We start from the raw sequence: 17759 nt of genomic DNA on the forward strand, positions 1-17759 counted from the left end.
GAACAATTGAGGTCTTGGTGATGAATTCATCTTTGTTTTTAGGTGAGATTATCAGCACACTGTTTTCAAGGATCCTAATTAGAGTCCAAGGGAGAACATCTTTAAAAAAAAATACAGTCACAGAAACATAGGCTTCAAGGTGGGGTGGGGATTTTCAAATAGCGGTGCACAATTGAAACATACATGAGTACTTTTTGAAAATGGGTGCACGGTATGTGTGTTAGAAGCGACATGGCAAGTTTGCACGCACGTACATGACATTTCTACAAACTCAAAACTTAAACCTCTGGGGATGCTTTCTCACTGGAATCATGTGCATACTTTTACTGGGTCTCAGGAGAGCCGTTCTGAGCCTTTCCTGGGGGTCATATTTATCCACTATACACACATAAATGGATGCGGAGTCACTCAACTGTTCACCAGAAAATAAATAAAAAAGAATGACCCACTAGCGTAACTAAAAATATGTGGAAGTACGGCACATTACACCGTGAGGAAGGAAAAAGCCTGAAAGAGCTCCAGACCTACAGATCGGTAGAGCTAGAAGCGAATCTAAATGATCAATTCCTCATCATTGGCTGAAAAAAACCTTCCTTAATATTTGTCAAAAACTGGAACTGAATTCTCAAAAAGACAAATTTCATATTTCAAAAGGTGCAGCACGTGCAAAACTCAACAATACATTCACGGAAAGCGTCGGATGCTGTCACCAAATATTGTCCATATGAAATAGAAAACCAAATAAACTTCCAGAAGTAATTTCCAAAGCTCAAATGATCCCACGGATGTACATAAGCACCGCCATACTGGGAAAAGACCAAGGGTCCATCAAGCCCAGCATCCTGTCTCTGACAGCGGCCAACCCAGGCTTCAAGAACCCGGCAAATCTCCCCCCCCCCCACAAAAAAAAAAAAAAAAAAATTAATAATGTTCCATGGACTTTTCCCTCAGGAATCTGTCCAAACCCCCTTTAAATTCCGTAAGGCCAGCTGCTGTCACTACATTCTCCGGCAACGAGTTCCAGAGTCTAACTACACGCTGAGTAAAGAAAACCTCTCTCCCATTTGTTTTAAATCTACCATATTCTAGCTTCATCTTGTGTCCCCTGGTTTTGTTGTTGTTTGAAAGTGTAAACAAACGCTTCACATCTGTCCGCTCTACTCCGCTCATTATCTTGTAGACTTCTATCATATCACCCCTCACCTGCCTTTTCTCCAAGCTGAAGAGCCCTAACCTTCTCAGCCTTTCCTCATAGGGAAGTCATTCCGTTCCCTTTATCATTTTTGTCGCCCTTCTCTGCACCTTCTCTAATGCCTTTATATCTTTTTTGAGATGCGGCGACCAGAATTGGACACAATACTCGAGGTGCGGTCGCACCATGGAGCGATAAAACGGCATTATAACATCCTCGTGTTTGTTTTCCATCCCTTTCCTAATAATACTCAACATTCTGTGCACTTTCTTAGCCGCCGCAGCACACTGAGCAGAAGTTTTTAACGTCTTATCAACGATGACTCCCAGATCCCTTTCTAGGTCCGTGACTCCTAACGCAGAACCTTGCATGACATAGCTGTAATTCGGGTTCCTCTTACCCACATGCATCACTTTGCTCTTGTCAACATTGCACTTGATCTGCCACTTGGACGCCCAATCCCCCAGTCTCGCAAGGTCCTCCTGTTACACTAGTGGGTCATTGTTTTTTTATTTATTTTCTGATAATATTTATTTACCCAGCTAAATGGCTTTGAAGTTTGTTCTCCTGTGGTTTTCTGCTACTGTGTAACAGAGAAATTCATGATAGCTCATTGCACTGCCTTTCATACATTGTCACACATAGACAATATTTACTCATGTAATCCTGCATTCGTAGTGGAGCTCCTGAGAAATCTCTTGGTGCATTCGGTTCTCCTAAAATCATTGCAGCTTTACAAACAGGCTCACGCAGCAAGTTCGTGCAAAGCCGGAGGCACAGCATCCTTTGGTTCTGGAGCTGCAAGAATGTAAATGGAATCAGAAGTAAAAAAAAACAAAAACAAAATAAAAACCAGGTCCGCTGGATGCTCATTCCCCTAAGAGATACTGGTTCAGAACCCATCACTTTTCCCTCTATATGTAGAGGTTTGAGGAGAGCGTGGATACTGAGATTATAGAAACCAGTGTGATGGCTATGTTAGTTCATCTCAGAAGAAATACCCCTTGTGCATCCGTTTCTGGAGCAGGCACCCAGGATTCCGAGAAAGCTGCCAAGGAAAACTAGCAGAAAGGTGATGAAGCACATACACTGGTCCATGCTTCTGTTCAAAGCCTATCTCCCAGAATGGTTTGTAGCTTGTGCTTCAGTTGTATTGTTTGCAAAGCGATTTTAGAAATCCCCAAAAATGTTTTGGCATGGAAGGTACCACACAACACAGATCAGCTTGTCCCAAAAGCCTCGAAGATGATCCTGTATTTGTCAATCCATTTTAGAGTCAAAACAGGGATCAGCCATGCCATTTTTTTTCATAAAGTGTAATATCAACTTTCCTCTTCTGATTATTGTTATAGAATAGAGGTTCCAGACCAGACATTCTAAATGAATAGAACAGCATATCTGATAAGTTTCTTACGTCCCTTAGCAAGACTGGCATGTCTTCAGTTCAACCATTCAGTTTCTGATCTAGCCTAGAAAAAAAACAACAACAATTGATTTACATTAATAAACTCAAATAACAACACCTTACCCACATGTTTGCCAAAAGCAGCCACTTTTAATCAATGTCTAGTCATTCATGAGAACTGTATGTTACAGGCCTTATTTCCCATACACAGGCAGCTTGTAGAGTGACCCTGGCAAGAATAGGGATATACATGTATTGCTGTTACAAATACGAATTACATGTACCGTATACTCTCAAGGTCTACCCAAACCATGCTGAAATCTGTTGCATGTCTTGGCCAACACATACAAGTCATGCCTTTTCTAAAGTCGCTGCTTATACATATACCTTCTCTTACATGAGCACGCAGTTATGGAATGCATTACCTACAGACTCAAAAACAATCAACAAAACAACTATCTTTCGAAAATCTCTGAAAACATTCTTCTCCAACAAGGCCTACAATGAGAGCCTACTACCTCACTAAGTCACCTCACCAACCCAATCAATTATGAACGCCCACCTTCTGTAACTACCCAACCACTCTCTTCCTTCTTCTCTCTTCCCTTCCTTGATCGTTACACATTACTAACTGTATCTGATATCCTGAAATGACAATGTTAACAAATCTATGTAAGCCACATTGAGCCTGCAAATAGGTGGGGGAATGTGGGATACAAATGCAATAAATAATAATAATACATGTAACCTGAATTTGATGTGTTTAAAATCTATTTTTTACACCTATAAATGGAACCTAACCCTGTGAAAATTGCCCCATTTTCTTTTGCATTAAAAATAAAACTGGCAAATAATGTTAACTTGAGAGTCTCTGCTAGCCAATAGGCTCTCAACTCCACTCTGTCCTACCTGCTAAGAGCAGGCCCGATTCTGCTGTTCGAAAATCTTAACATTCAGCCAAGAGCTATGAAATTTCCCTGGCGTTTGAGCCTTCTTGATTAGTAAAGTGTATAAATTCCAGATCTGTCTGGTATCCACTTTCTTCAATAGGTATTTTCAAATATCCTTCTGCTGTACTCTGCCTGACTGAAACCCAAAGGCGGAGCAGTGGACACTGGGTGTCAATTGTATTATTGCTTAAGAATGGGGAATACTTACTGTCTTATGCACTCTGGAATGTGTAACTGGTCCAGTGAAACCAACTGTGATAATTCCCACAAGCTGCTCATGAACTGGACTTTTCTACCAAACTTTGAACTGTAAAAAGAGGCAATACAACAGATTCAAAAGGACTGAAGACATGTCATACTTCTCATTTCAAGCCCTGCTATCAAACAATGATGGACCTGACTTCTGATTAAGGTGGTCTTTTACTTAGGCACTGGTGTTTTTAGTATGCGTTAAAAATAAGCACACGCTAAATACAAAAAATGACCATAGGAATACATTGGCATCTTGAGCACGCGCATAAAAACGCCAACATGCCTAAGTAAAAGACCCCCTAAAATATTTACCGTTGATCTCTTGGATAAGCATTTTCAGAATGGGACTTTCAAGCTTAATTCACATGCCAGGATTGTTTTCCGTGAGCCACAGACTCTAATTTCCAGTTCTATTACGGCATGCAGTGGCTGGATGGGGCACCACAGACTGGATGTACAAATTATATCGTAGTGATAGGGTGGACCGGATTGGGGGAGGAGTAGCATTGTACGTTAACAAGAGGCTTGAATCAAATAGATTGAAAATTCTGCAGGAAACAAAAGACCTCTTGGAATCATTGTGGATTGAAATTCCATGTGCAAAGGGGAAAAGGACAGCGATAGGGGTGTACTACCGTCCATCCGACCAGGATGAGCAGACGGACGCAGTAATGTTAAAGGAAATTAGTGAGGCAAATAAATTAGGCAACGGAATAATAATGGGTGATTTTAATTACCAAACAATATATATCTCTTTCTACCAAATATACAACCTGTTTGCAAGCAACTATGGCTGCCCCTAGGCAATGCAACTTCCAGCAATCACACAATGTGGAGAAAAAAAGACATCAGGTATTACAGCACCACCTCTTTGTCAAAGGACAAGCCTTTTATATAACGAGGGAACTGTATCAATCATGTGTCTTCAAAAAAAAAAAAACTCCACAACATCACTCTATTGCCACTGACTTAACCATGTACTGTGCAAACATTTGTAAAGGAGACCTAAATAATAAAGTCTAAATTCGAAAGGCTTTGAAAGAGTACTTATCTTGGCTGAAGAATTGTCCTGCTTTTTGATTTTAATTACCCCCATATAGACTGGGAATATATTGCACTAAATGAAAAATTAGATATAATAGGCATCTCTGAGACCTGGTGGAAGGAGGATAACCAGTGGGACACTGTCATACCGGGGTACAAATTATATCGTAGTGATAGGGTGAATCGGATTGGTGGAGGGGTAGCATTGTATATTAACGAGAGCCTTGAATCAAATAGATTGAAAATTCTGCAGGAAACAAAACACTCCTTGGAATCACTGTGGATTGAAATTCCATGTGCAAAGGGGAAAAGGATAGTGATAGGAGTGTACTACCGTCCGCCTGGCCAGGACGAACAGACGGATGCGGAAATGTTAAAGGAAATCAGGGACGCAAACAAACTGGGCAACACAATAATAATGGGGGATTTCAATTACCCGCATATAGACTGGGTTAATGTAACATCTGTACACGCAAGGGACATAAGATTTCTTGATGAAATCAAGGACAGCTTCATGGAACAGCTAGTTCAGGAGCCGACAAGAGAAGGAAAAATACTAGACTTAGTCCTTAGTGGTGCTCATGATCTAGTGCAGGGGGTAACGATACGAGGGCCGCTTGATAACAGTGATCATAATATGATCGGTTTTGATATTGGCATTGAAGGAAGTGAAACTAGGAAATCAAGTACGCTAGCGTTTAACTATAGAAAAGGTGATTACGACAAAATGAGAAAAATGGTGAAAAAAAGACTGAAAGGAGCAGCTCGCAGAGTAAAAAACTTGCATCAGGCGTGGATGCTGTTTAAAAACACCATCCTGGAGGTTCAGGACAAATATATTCCACGTATTAGAAAAAAGGGAAAAAAGACTAAACGTCAGCCGGCGTGGCTAAACAGTAAGATAAAGGAAATCATTAGAGCCAAAAAACAATCCTTCAGAAAGTGGAGAAGAGAACCAACTGAAAGTAACAGGATAGATCATAAGGAATGCCAAGCCAAATGCAAAGCGGAGATAAGGAGGGCAAAAAAGGACTTTGAGAAGAAATTAGCGTTGGAAGCAAAAATACATAGTAAAAAATTTTTTAGATACATTAAAAGCAGGAAACCGGCCAAAGAGTCGGTTGGGCCGCTGGACGAAAATGGTGTTAAAGGGGCGATCAAGGAGGACAAAGCCGTAGCGGAGAAATTAAATGAATTCTTTGCTTCGGTCTTCACCGAGGAGGATTTGGGGGGGGACACCGGTGCCGGAAAGAATATTTGAAGCGGGGGAGTCGGAGAAACTAAACAAATTCTCTGTAACCTTGGAGGATGTAATGGGTCAGCTCAGCAAGCTGAAGAGTAGTAAATCACCGGGACCTGATGGTATTCATCCCAGAGTATTAATAGAACTAAAAAATGAACTTGCGGAGCTACTGTTAGAAATATGCAATCTGTCCCTAAAATCGAGTGTAGTACCGGAAGACTGGAGGGTAGCCAATGTTACTCCGATTTTTAAGAAGGGTTCCAGAGGAGATCCGGGAAATTATAGACCGGTGAGTCTGACGTCGGTGCCGGGCAAGATGGTGGAGGCTATTATTAAGAATAAAATTGCAGAGCATATACAAAAACATGGACTGATGAGACAAAGTCAGCATGGATTTAGTGAAAGGAAGTCTTGCCTCACCAATCTAATGCATTTTTTTGAGGGGGTAAGCAAACATGTGGACAATGGGGAGCCGGTTGATATTGTATATCTGGATTTTCAGAAGGCGTTTGACAAAGTGCCGCACGAAAGACTCCTGAAGAAATTGCAGATTCCTCATCGACCCTCCAGACCGGTCAAGACGCGTGGGTTATGCTCGCCTACCAGCAGAGGGAGACTGAGAACACTAACTTCAACTATGTACATATAACCTGTGCCCATCCCACAAAAGCCAGTATTTTCTCAGTCTCAGCAGAGGGTAGACAGGCAGCCTGTGCAGCTTGTCCGGTCTGGTAGGAGTCAGGGATCAGTTGAGAGTTTTAGCCTGGTCTATTGATCATTCCTGAGGAACTTCCCTGTGCCTGGACTACTCTGTGTGCTGGGGATTGGCGGTGCCGCTGGGGCCTGCCATTGTCCCCCCTGGGGTGTCACACCCGGGTGGCCGGGTCCCTCCCCCGAGCTAGCTCTCCAGTTTGGGCAGCTTTGTGCCTCGGCTGCAGTTTTATATTGCAGCCTTGAGTGCCAGGGATTTAATAGCAGCAGGGCTCAAATGGTGCTGCAATAAAGTTTAAAAAAAAAAAAAAAAAAAAAAAAAAAAAAGAAAAAAACCCAGACGCTGTGGAGAGCTGTGCAGCTGCACTCCGGAGTGCCGGAGCTGGGCAGCCGTGCAAGTTGAGCTGTGAGTGGCTTCTTTGGGTGAGTTCCCAGTTCCTTTACCTTTGGGAGGTTTTTGGCGCGAAGATGTCCTCGAAGCCGCTTCGCTGTCGTTCTTGCGCTCGTCGGGGGGTCGACGCGATTGGCGGTTCCTGCCGCTTTTGCGGGGAACCGAAGACTCAGGCCTCCGCTCCGCCGGTGTTAGCGGCGGAACTTCCCGCGCCAGCCTTGCAGGAGGTTGCAGGGGCTTCGGCTAGCGGTTCAGCGGCGGTCCCGGTTTTGGCGGGAACCGCCGCCATTTTGGATTCGGGCCCGAGAATCCCGGATTTAGTCAGCGGCCCTCAGGGCAGCCCGGTGGCTGGTGCTTCGGGAGGGGACGTTTCGGGAAGGATGGGTTTCCCTCCTGAATTTGTTTGGTCCTTATTTCAAGCCTGGCAGGCGGGACCATCGCGCACGGAGCCCCTTAGTCCGGGGGCGGGCTTGAGCGCTAAGAGGCCACGTGTTGAGTGGGCTGAAGACCTGGACTGTTTTTCTCCTCCAGAGTCAGAGGGCGACTTTAGTCCCCTGGAGGAGGAGGAGGGGTCCTTGTCCGGACCAGATAGAGAGACAGTGCCCGGGGAGGATCCGTCGGTGGTCCGCATTTTTCACAGGGAGGAATTGGCGGATCTTATTGAGCAGGTGTCTACTATGCTCAAGTTTGACCCGGCAGTAGATCCGGCTCCCTCTGAAAAGCAGGACCCGTTGGTTAAGGGGATCCGCAGGGTATCTCGGACCTTTCCTATGAATGCGGATCTTAGAGAGATGGTAACGCAGGAATGGCTCTCGCCGGAGGCACCTTGTAAGGTGGCACGGGCCATGGCTAAGCTCTATCCCCTTCCGCAGGAAGATAGAGACTCTTTAAAGCCTCCAACTGTGGATGCCGTAGTGACGGCGGTGACCAAGGCTACTGCAATTCCTGTAGATGGAGGGGCTGCCCTGCGGGACCCTCAGGACAGGAAATTGGAGACATTTCTGAAGCGCAGTTTTGATTTATCGGCGCTGGCTTTGCAGGCTTCAGTTTGTGGAGGTCTGGTGGCTCGAGCATGTTTCCGCTGGGCTGAGCGGCTGCTAGATGCTCCGCAGGTTGATAGAGCTGCCTTAGTGCAGGATTTGGCAAAGTTGGAGATGGGCTCGTCATTCTTGGCAGATGCGCTATATGATTTGTTGCGTGCATCGGCGAAGAACATGACCCTTGCAGTGGCGGCTCGAAGGGCCCTGTGGTTGCGGGGCTGGCTGGCAGATGCCGCGTCCAAGGCAAAGTTGTGTTCGCTTCCCTTTAAGGGCGCTTTGCTTTTTGGAGACGAATTGGATAAGTTGGTTAGGGGTCTTGGTGACACTAAGATCCCGCGGCTTCCAGAGCTTCGGCCTAAGGCGTCTAGGGGCGCGGCGGTGCGAGGCCGTTTTCAGGAAGCTAGACGGTATCGGCCGGGTAGGCCCTCGGGGGGGTTCCGGGGTCGTTATTTTCAGAGAACCCAGCCCTTTCGTGGGGGCCGCCGGGGGGGGCGAGCTGCCTTTTCTGGAGCGGCCAGTACGTCCCGTGGGTCGCAATGATGGTTTGGGGGTCCAGCCTCTGGTTCGTGTAGGGGCTCGCTTACGCTTGTTTTACCAGAGGTGGGCCCAAATCACGTCGGACCAGTGGGTGCTGCAGATAGTGCGAGACGGGTACGCGCTGGAGTTCGACGGTCCTCTGTCCGATTTCTTTCTCGTCTCTCCCTGTCATTCAAGGCGCAAGGCAAGGGCAGTGCGAGACACTCTGTCACGTCTGGTAGATTTAGGTGCTGTGGTGCCGGTTCCGCCAGAAGAACGAGGTACCGGTTGTTACTCCATTTACTTCGTGGTGCCAAAGAAAGAGGATTCTTTTCGGCCCATTTTAGACCTCAAGAGGGTCAATGCGGCTCTAAAGATTCCTTCCTTTCGGATGGAAACGTTGCGCTCGGTCATTGTAGCGGTTCAGGAAGGGGAATTTCTGACTTCATTGGATTTGACAGAAGCTTATTTACACATCCCCATTCTAGAGGCGCACCAGCGCTTTCTTCGTTTTGTGGTGTTAGGGAGTCACTTTCAGTTTTGTGCGCTCCCGTTCGGCCTGGCTACAGCTCCTCGCACTTTCTCCAAGGTGATGGTGGTCGTGGCAGCGGCTTTACGGTTGCAGGGCATTTTGGTGCATCCGTATCTCGACGACTGGTTAATTCGAGCCAAAACGCAGGCGGAGAGCGAGGAGGCTACCGCCCGGGTGGTGACCTTTTTGCAGTCGCTGGGTTGGGTTGTCAATCTGGCCAAGAGTCACCTAGTTCCGTCACAGTCGCTGGAATATCTGGGAGTTCGGTTCGACACGGAGCGAGGCCGGGTGTTTTTGACGGCTCCTCGCATTTCCAAACTGCAGATTCAGATACATCAGCTCCGAGCTCAGAGGGCGCCTGCGGCGCGGGAATATCTTCAGGTGTTAGGTCTGATGGCTGCGTCTATAGAGGTAGTCCCTTGGGCCAGGGCCCACATGAGACAGTTGCAGAGTTCGTTGTTGACTCGTTGGTCCCCTCAATCCCAGGAGTTGGAGGAGCGGTTAGCGCTGCCGGAGAGGGTTCGACGCAGCCTCCGCTGGTGGCTTCACACTCCGAATCTAGCGAAGGGTATGCCGCTAGAGGTGCCGAATTGGGTGGTACTGACCACGGATGCGAGTCTGTTAGGCTGGGGGGCGCATTGTCTAGGGCAGGTGGCCCAAGGGCGATGGACGTCGGTAGAGGTGGCGTGGTCCATCAACCGCCTGGAGACTCGAGCAATTCGGTTGGCTCTTCGGTCTTTCCAGAGTCTGCTAGAGGGCAAGGCGGTCAGAGTTCTTTCCGACAATGCCACGGCCGTCGCTTATGTGAATCGGCAGGGGGGGACGAAGAGCCCGGGATTAGCTGTAGAGGCGGCGGAGTTGTTGGGGTGGGCAGAGGCCCATCTTCAGGCTCTTTCGGCAGGCCACGTAGCAGGAGTGGACAATGTGGACGCGGATTATCTGAGCAGGCACATGTTGGATCCCGGAGAGTGGGCCCTCCATCCCTCAGTGTTCGAACGGATAGTGTTGCAGTGGGGTCGGCCGGTGTTGGATCTCATGGCATCGGCCGACAATGCGCAGGTCCCGCGGTACTTCAGTCGTCGAAGAGATGCTCGAGCCGAGGGTCTCGACGCGTTGGTTCTGCCGTGGCCGACTCAGCAGTTGCTCTATGTGTTTCCGCCGTGGCCGCTGGTGGGCCGCGTGGTACAGCGGATCGGTCGTCATCCCGGCTTAGTGATTCTGATAGCGCCCAATTGGCCTCGTCGGCCATGGTACGGAGATCTGATGCGGTTGTTAGTGCAGGGTCCTTTTCCCCTGGGGTCTCAGGTGAGACTGGTGCAGGGACCGATCGAGATGGCCGACCCCTCTCCATTCTTGCTTACGGCTTGGCTCTTGAAAGGCACAGATTGAGAAAGAAGGGTTTCTCGGCCAGAGTCATTGATACAATGTTGCGATCGCGTAAGAAGTCCACGTCGTTGGCTTATGTGCGGGTGTGGCGCATCTTTGAGAGTTGGTGTCTTGAACGGAATGTTGTCCCTTTGCGGGCTTCGGTGATGGAGATTTTGGAGTTTTTGCAGGATGGTTTGGACAGGGGGCTCTCCCTTTCTTCCCTGAAGGTGCAGGTTGCGGCTTTGTCTTGTTTCAGAGGTAAGGTTGGAGGAGTCTCCTTAGCAGCTTCTCCGGATGTAGGGCGGTTCCTGAGGGCAGTGAAGTTGATTCGGCCGCCCCGTCGTCCAATGGTTCCGCCTTGGGATTTGAATTTGGTCTTGGAGACTCTGGTGGGTCCTCCGTTTGAACCATTGGCGTCCATCACATGTAAGGATCTTACCTTGAAAACAGTTTTTCTGGTGGCCATTGCTTCCGCTCGGAGAGTATCAGAGTTGCAAGCCTTGTCTTGTAGGGAGCCTTTTCTGTCCTTTGCGAAAGAGAAAGTGACTTTGAGGACGGTTCCTTCCTTTGTTCCTAAGGTGGTTTCAGCGTTCCATGTGAATCAAGTGATTTCGTTACCGGTGTTGGGGGATCGTTCGGGGGATGCCTCTCAGCGTCGGTTGGCTAAGTTGGATGTTCGGCGCGCCTTGCGGTCCTATTTGAGCAGAACGCGAGATTTCCGGGATTCGGATAGGTTGTTCGTTTTGTTTGGAGGTCCTAAGAGAGGAGCTGCGGCCTCCAAGGGGACTCTGGCTAGGTGGTTGAAGGAGGCTATTGCCTCAGCGTATTTGTTGAGGCGGCGTTCGGTGCCCCCGTTGCTTAAGGCGCATTCAACTCGGGGGGTTGCCGCTTCCTGGGCGGAGAGTAGTTTTGTTCCTCCGCAGGATATTTGTAAAGCAGCGGCATGGTCGTCCATTCATTCCTTTGTTAAGCATTATAGGATTGATGTTCAGGCAAAAGAGGATGCAGGTTTTGGAGCGGCTGTGCTGTCTTCTGCGTTTCGAGGGTCCCACCCTTAAGTTTCTACTGCTTTGGTACTTCCCACGCGTCTTGACCGGTCTGGAGGGTCGATGAGGAAGGTGAAATTAGGCCTTACCTGCTAATTTTCTTTCCTCGAGACCCTCCAGACCGGTCAAGAGCCCGCCCCATGGATTTCAGAGATATTGTTCGTATCAGAAGTATTTGAGCCGTGTTCTGCTATGACTATTCCTTTTATCTTTCATTGGGTCGGAGAGTTTTTCTTCGTCCATAATACTTGACAGAGCGGGGCGCTTGACGTTCCGTCTGTCTGAGCACACTGTTGGTGTTGTCTATTGGTTTTCCAGGTACAGGGGTTTTTCTACATTCAAGAGTTCAGGTTGCAGGGGGTTTTCTCTGCTTTGCTAAGTGTATACTGGCTTTTGTGGGATGGGCACAGGTTATATGTACATAGTTGAAGTTAGTGTTCTCAGTCTCCCTCTGCTGGTAGGCGAGCATAACCCACGCGTCTTGACCGGTCTGGAGGGTCTCGAGGAAAGAAAATTAGCAGGTAAGGCCTAATTTCACCGTCATGGAATCGGAGGTAGGGTATTATTATGGATTAAGAACTGGTTGAAAGATAGGAAGCAGAGAGTAGGATTGCGTGGCCAGTATTCTCAGTGGAGGAGGGTAGTTAGTGGGGTCCCGCAGGGGTCTGTGCTGGGTCCGTTGCTTTTTAATGTATTTATAAATGACCTAGAGATGGGAATAACTAGTGAGGTAATTAAATTCGCCGATGACACAAAATTATTCAGGGTCGTCAAGTCGCAGGAGGAATGTGAACGATTACAGGAGGACCTTGCGAGACTGGGAGAATGGGCGTGCAAGTGGCAGATGAAGTTCAATGTTGACAAGTGCAAAGTGATGCATGTGGGTAAGAGGAACCCGAATTATAGCTACGTCTTGCAAGGTTCCGCGTTAGGAGTTACGGATCAAGAAAGGGATCTGGGTGTCGTCGTCGATGATACGCTGAAACCTTCTGCTCAGTGTGCTGCTGCGGCTAGGAAAGCGAATAGAATGTTGGGTGTTATTAGGAAGGGTATGGAGTCCAGGTGTGCGGATGTTATAATGCCGTTGTATCGCTCCATGGTGCGACCGCACCTGGAGTATTGTGTTCAGTACTGGTCTCCGTATCTCAAAAAAGATATAGTAGAATTGGAAAAGGTACAGCGAAGGGCGACGAAAATGATAGTGGGGATGGGACGACTTTCCTACGAAGAGAGGCTGAGAAGGCTAGGGCTTTTCAGCTTGGAGAAGAGACGGCTGAGGGGAGATATGATAGAAGTGTATAAAATAATGAGTGGAATGGATCGGGTGGATGTGAAGCGACTGTTCACGCTATCCAAAAATACTAGGACTAGAGGGCATGAGTTGAAGCTACAGTGTGGTAAATTTAAAACGAATCGGAGAAAATTTTTCTTCACCCAACGTGTAATTAGACTCTGGAATTCGTTGCCGGAGAACGTGGTACGGGCGGTTAGCTTGACGGAGTTTAAAAAGGGGTTAGATAGATTCCTAAAGGACAAGTCCATAGACCGCTATTAAATGGACTTGGAAAAATTCCGCATTTTTAGGTATAACTTGTCTGGAATGTTTTTACGTTTGGGGAGCGTGCCAGGTGCCCTTGACCTGGATTGGCCACTGTCGGTGACAGGATGCTGGGCTAGATGGACCTTTGGTCTTTCCCAGTATGGCACTACTTATGTACTTATGTACTTATCAGGGCACGCTAGGGAGGTAAACTTACTCGATAAAATCAAGTACAGCTTTATGGAGCAGCTGGTACAGGAGCCGACGAGAGAAGGAAAAATTCTAGACTTATTCATTTATGGAGCGCATGATCTGGTACGGGAGGTAGCGGTCCGTGGGCTGCTTGACAACAGTGATCATAACATGATCGCCTTTGACTTCCTATGTTTACCTTTTTGAAAGCAAATTTCAAATATGTTAGCGTTTAACTTTCAAAAAGGAAGCTATGATAAAATGAGAAGAATGGTAAAAAAAAAAAAAAACTTAGAGGAGCGACTGAGAGGATAAGAAACCTACAACAGGCGTGGATGCTGTTCAAAAAACACTGTCCTGGAGGTCCAGGCTGAACATATTCCACTTATCAGAAAAGGAGAACGGAAAACCAAATGACAGCCGGCGTGGTTAAAAAGTGAGGTAAAGGAGGCTATTGGAGCTAAAAAGGAATCCTTCAGAAAATGGAAGAAGGAACCAAATGAGGAAAATAAGAAGCGGCATAAGGAATGTCAAGTCAGATGCAAAGCGCTGATAAGAAAGGCAAAGAGGGATTTTGAAAGAAAGATAGCGTTAGAGGCGAAAACTGATAGTACAAAATATTTTTAGATACATTAAAAGCAGGAAACCGGCAAAAGAATCAGTTGGCCTGCTAGATGACCAGGGTGTAAAATGGGCGATCAAGGAAGACAAAGAAATAGCAGAAAAACTAAATGAGTTCTTTGCTTCGGTCTTCACCGAGGAAGATTTGGGTGGGATACCGGTGCCAGACAGGGTATTCATAGCTGAAGAGTCGGAAAAACGTATTGAAATATCTGTAAATCTGAAAGACGTAATGGAGCAGTTCTGCAAACTGAAGAGTAGCAAATCTCCTGGACCGGATGGTATTCACCCTAGGGTACTGATAGAACTAAAAAATGAGCTGGCAGAGCTACTGTTATTGATTTGTAATTTATCCTTAAAATCGAGCGTGGTACCGGAAGATTGGAGGGTGGCCAATGTAACACCGATATTTAAAAAAGGTTCCAGAGGAGACCTGGGAAAACATAGACCGGTGAGTCTGACATTGGTGCCGGGCAAAATGGTAGAGACTATAATCAAGAACAAAATTACAGAGCACATTCAAAAGCATGTACTAATGGGACAAAGTCAACATGGATTTAGTGAAGGGAAGTCTTGCCTCACCAATCTGCTGCATTTCTTTGAAGGGGTAAACAAACATGTGGACAAAGGTAAGCCGGTTGATATTGTGTATCTAGATTTTCAGAAGGCATTTGATAAGGTCCCTCATGAAAGACTACAGAGGAAATTAGAGGGACATGGGATTGGAGGTAGTGTCTTACTGTGGATTAAAAACTGGTTGAAAGATAGGAAACAGAGAGTAGGATTAAAAGGTCAATATTTGCAATGGAGAAGGGTAGTTAGCGGGGTCCCTCAGGGATTGGTGCTGGGACCTCTGCTTGTAAACATATTCATAAATGACCTAGAGATGGGGGTAACTAGTGAGGTAATCAAATTTGCTGATGACACAAAGTTATTCAAAATAATCAAATTGTGGGAAGATTGTGAAAAACTACAAGAGGACCTTACGAGACTGGGAGACTGGGCGTCTAAATGGCAGATAACATTTAATGTGAACAAGTGCAAAGTGATGCATGTGGGAAAGAGGAACCCAAACTATAACTACGTCATGCAAGGTTCAGCGTTGGAAGTCACTGTTACGTCTGGGGAAGTGAGCCCTTGTGCCCCGGCTGAGCACGGTGAAGATGGAGCAGCACCGCGCTTGGTCAGGCAGCCACACAACCCCTAGCTTCACCTGGGAAGCGACCACCGTTCTCCGGGAGTTGAGCCCCCAGGTGCAGGCGGCCACCAGGACTTCTGGAACCGGCGGGGTGTACGGCCACCAACCAGACAGGCGGGGGAACTGACACAGTCCAAGGACCAGGAAGACGGCAAAACAACAGAGTAGTCAGGAGACAGTCCAAGGTCTGGGCAGGCAGCAACACAGCAGAGTAGTCAGGAAACAATCCGAGGTCTGGGCAGGCAGCAACACAGCAGAGTAGTCAGGAAACAATCCAAGGGTCAAAACACAGGATAACCGGTAACAGAACACAGACGGGAACTACAACCTCTACAGCAATAGAAGCCGAAGCAAGGATTGACTGGAGGCAGGGCTTTAAAATAGTGTAGGAATCAGTCTAAAAAATGTGCAGCTGATTCAAGATGGCAGCCTCCATCAGAAGAGGTGCTCTACGCCCAAATATGTACTTCCTTCCTGAGGCTGCCTAGCACCAAGATGGCCGCCTCACAACTGAACCAACCAAGATGGCGACCGCCAGGAGCAGCCAGGTAGGAGTGTAACAATCACGGACCGAGAAAGGGATCTAGGTGTCGTCGTTGATGATACATTGAAAACTTCTGCTCAATGTGCTGCTGCAGCTAAGAGAGCAAATAGAATGTTGGGTATCATTAGGAAAAGGATTGAAAACAAAAATAAGGATATTATTCTGCCGTTGTATCGCTCCATGGTGCAACCGCACCTCGAGAATTGTGTTCAATTCTGGTCGCCGCACCTCAAAAAAGACATAGTGGAATTGGAAAAGGTGCAGAGAAGGACAACAAAGATGATACAGGGGATGGGACGACTTCCCTATCAGGATAGGCTGAAGAGGCTGGGGAGAAAAGGCGACTGAGCGGAGATATGATAGAGGTCTATAACATAATGAATGGAATGGAACGGGTCGATGTGGAGTGTCTGTTTACGCTTTCCAAAAATACTAGGAAAAGGGGGCATGCGATGAAGCTGCAGTGTGGTAAATTTAAAACAAATCAGAGGAAAATTTTCTTCACTCAACGCGTAGTTAAACTCTGGAATTCGTTGCCAGAAAAGGTGGTTAAGGCGGTTAACTTAGCGGACTTCAAAAAAGGGTTGGACGGCTTCCTGGAGGAAAAAGCCATAGAATGTTATTGAATGGACGAGGGAATAATACAGTATTTCTAGGATGGGTGGGACAAATTGCTTGTTCTTTTGGCCGCTGTTGGTGACAGGGTGCTGGGCTTGATGGACCCTTGGTCTGTCCCAGCATGGTGATGCTTATGTACTTATGTGTCTGCTAATTTGGGGAACTGAACTTCTGGTAGGAATAGTCCCCAGCTATAAAGGTTTATACATGCATGCCTGTTGTGTTAATCTCTACAATGCTTTGACCGGATGTTTCTTTGTTACTAGAAATCTGACTTCCAGTACAGAAGTCACCAGGACTCATGTGAGTGAAAGAAGGAAGTCAGGCCACCCTTGCTGAAGGTACAGACTCAGGAACATGGGCTGAATCCCAATAGTGCACATTAGACGTATCTCAGACTTTAGAAAGCTGCCCAGAGCTGTTACTTAAGAAGATTTTTTTTTAACACTTTCAAATATTTGGTGACATACATTGAGACATCATTCACTTGTGACACTACAAGCAGAAACTCAAACTGGGGAAGAGGAGGAAAGGTGATGGGATTTGATATAGTGCCTTTCTGTGGTTACAATCAAAGCAGTTTACATATTATATAAAAGGCACTTATTTTGTACCTGGGTTAAGTCACAAGGAACTGCAGTGGGAATCAAACCCAGTTCCCCAGGTTCTCAAGCCACTGTACTAACCCATTAGGCTACACCTCCACTCCACTGGTACAAAAACTAATTTAAGGTATAAATTAAAGAAAGGGTGGTATTGGTCATCCTGTCTGCTAGGAGGCCTCTTGTCCCCTACACAAGATCAGAGTTGCATGGCCATTAGGGGAACTGTTCTGATGACCGGTCTTTTCCTTATATGACCAGTTCAGCAGAGGTTTACGAACAAAGAAACCACTGGTGACTTGATAAAGAAACAGATACTTCACTGTTATATGAATTATTCTATTTTATGATATCATAAGTATTTTTCTTTCTAGATCTTTTGCTGTGTCAACAGTGAAAGCTTGCAAAGGTACCATGTCCCTGCCGCAAGTTAAGGGGGTTAAGGGATTTCTTCCATAGGACTATGTTAATGGTGGACAGTCAAACTGGAGTCTCTCTCCAGATACCCTTATCATGGGTTGGCATCGCACGATAATAATATGCATTGTACCTCTTTATATTTGTTTTTCATTCTACCACACATGCTTCTCCAATCAAATCCAGTCAAACGGACGAAAGGAATGTTACCTGATAAAAGGACGAACGATAGCCATCAGGGCTCTCATGTACCAGGTGGGGTGAACAATTATCAAGGCCTTCAGATTCTTCTTCAGCCTGGAAGCAAGAAAGAATGAGGTGCTGGTGCTTTTTCAGA

General features: G+C 46.7%; 1 protein-coding gene across 3 annotated transcripts in view; it reads right to left on the reverse strand.

Moving 5' to 3' along the window:
• Positions 1-1675: 1675 nt before the first annotated feature.
• Positions 1676-17759, reverse strand: part of BNIPL (BCL2 interacting protein like) — a 49364-nt gene continuing 33280 nt past the window's right edge. For 2 of the 3 annotated variants that reach the window (XM_030187570.1, XM_030187568.1), the window contains exons 8-10: positions 17633-17719; positions 3756-3854; positions 1676-2661 (exon numbers count right to left, since the gene is read on the reverse strand). In XM_030187570.1, the coding sequence (XP_030043430.1) occupies positions 2637-2661; positions 3756-3854; positions 17633-17719 (211 nt within the window). In that variant the 3' untranslated portion in view covers positions 1676-2636. Of the gene's footprint in view, positions 2662-3751; positions 3855-17632; positions 17720-17759 lie in introns of those variants that run through there. The other variant, XM_030187569.1, reaches the window with a different exon arrangement.

This window comes from Microcaecilia unicolor, chromosome 14 (genome assembly GCF_901765095.1).
Source record: "Microcaecilia unicolor chromosome 14, aMicUni1.1, whole genome shotgun sequence".
Lineage (NCBI taxonomy): Eukaryota > Metazoa > Chordata > Amphibia > Gymnophiona > Siphonopidae > Microcaecilia > Microcaecilia unicolor.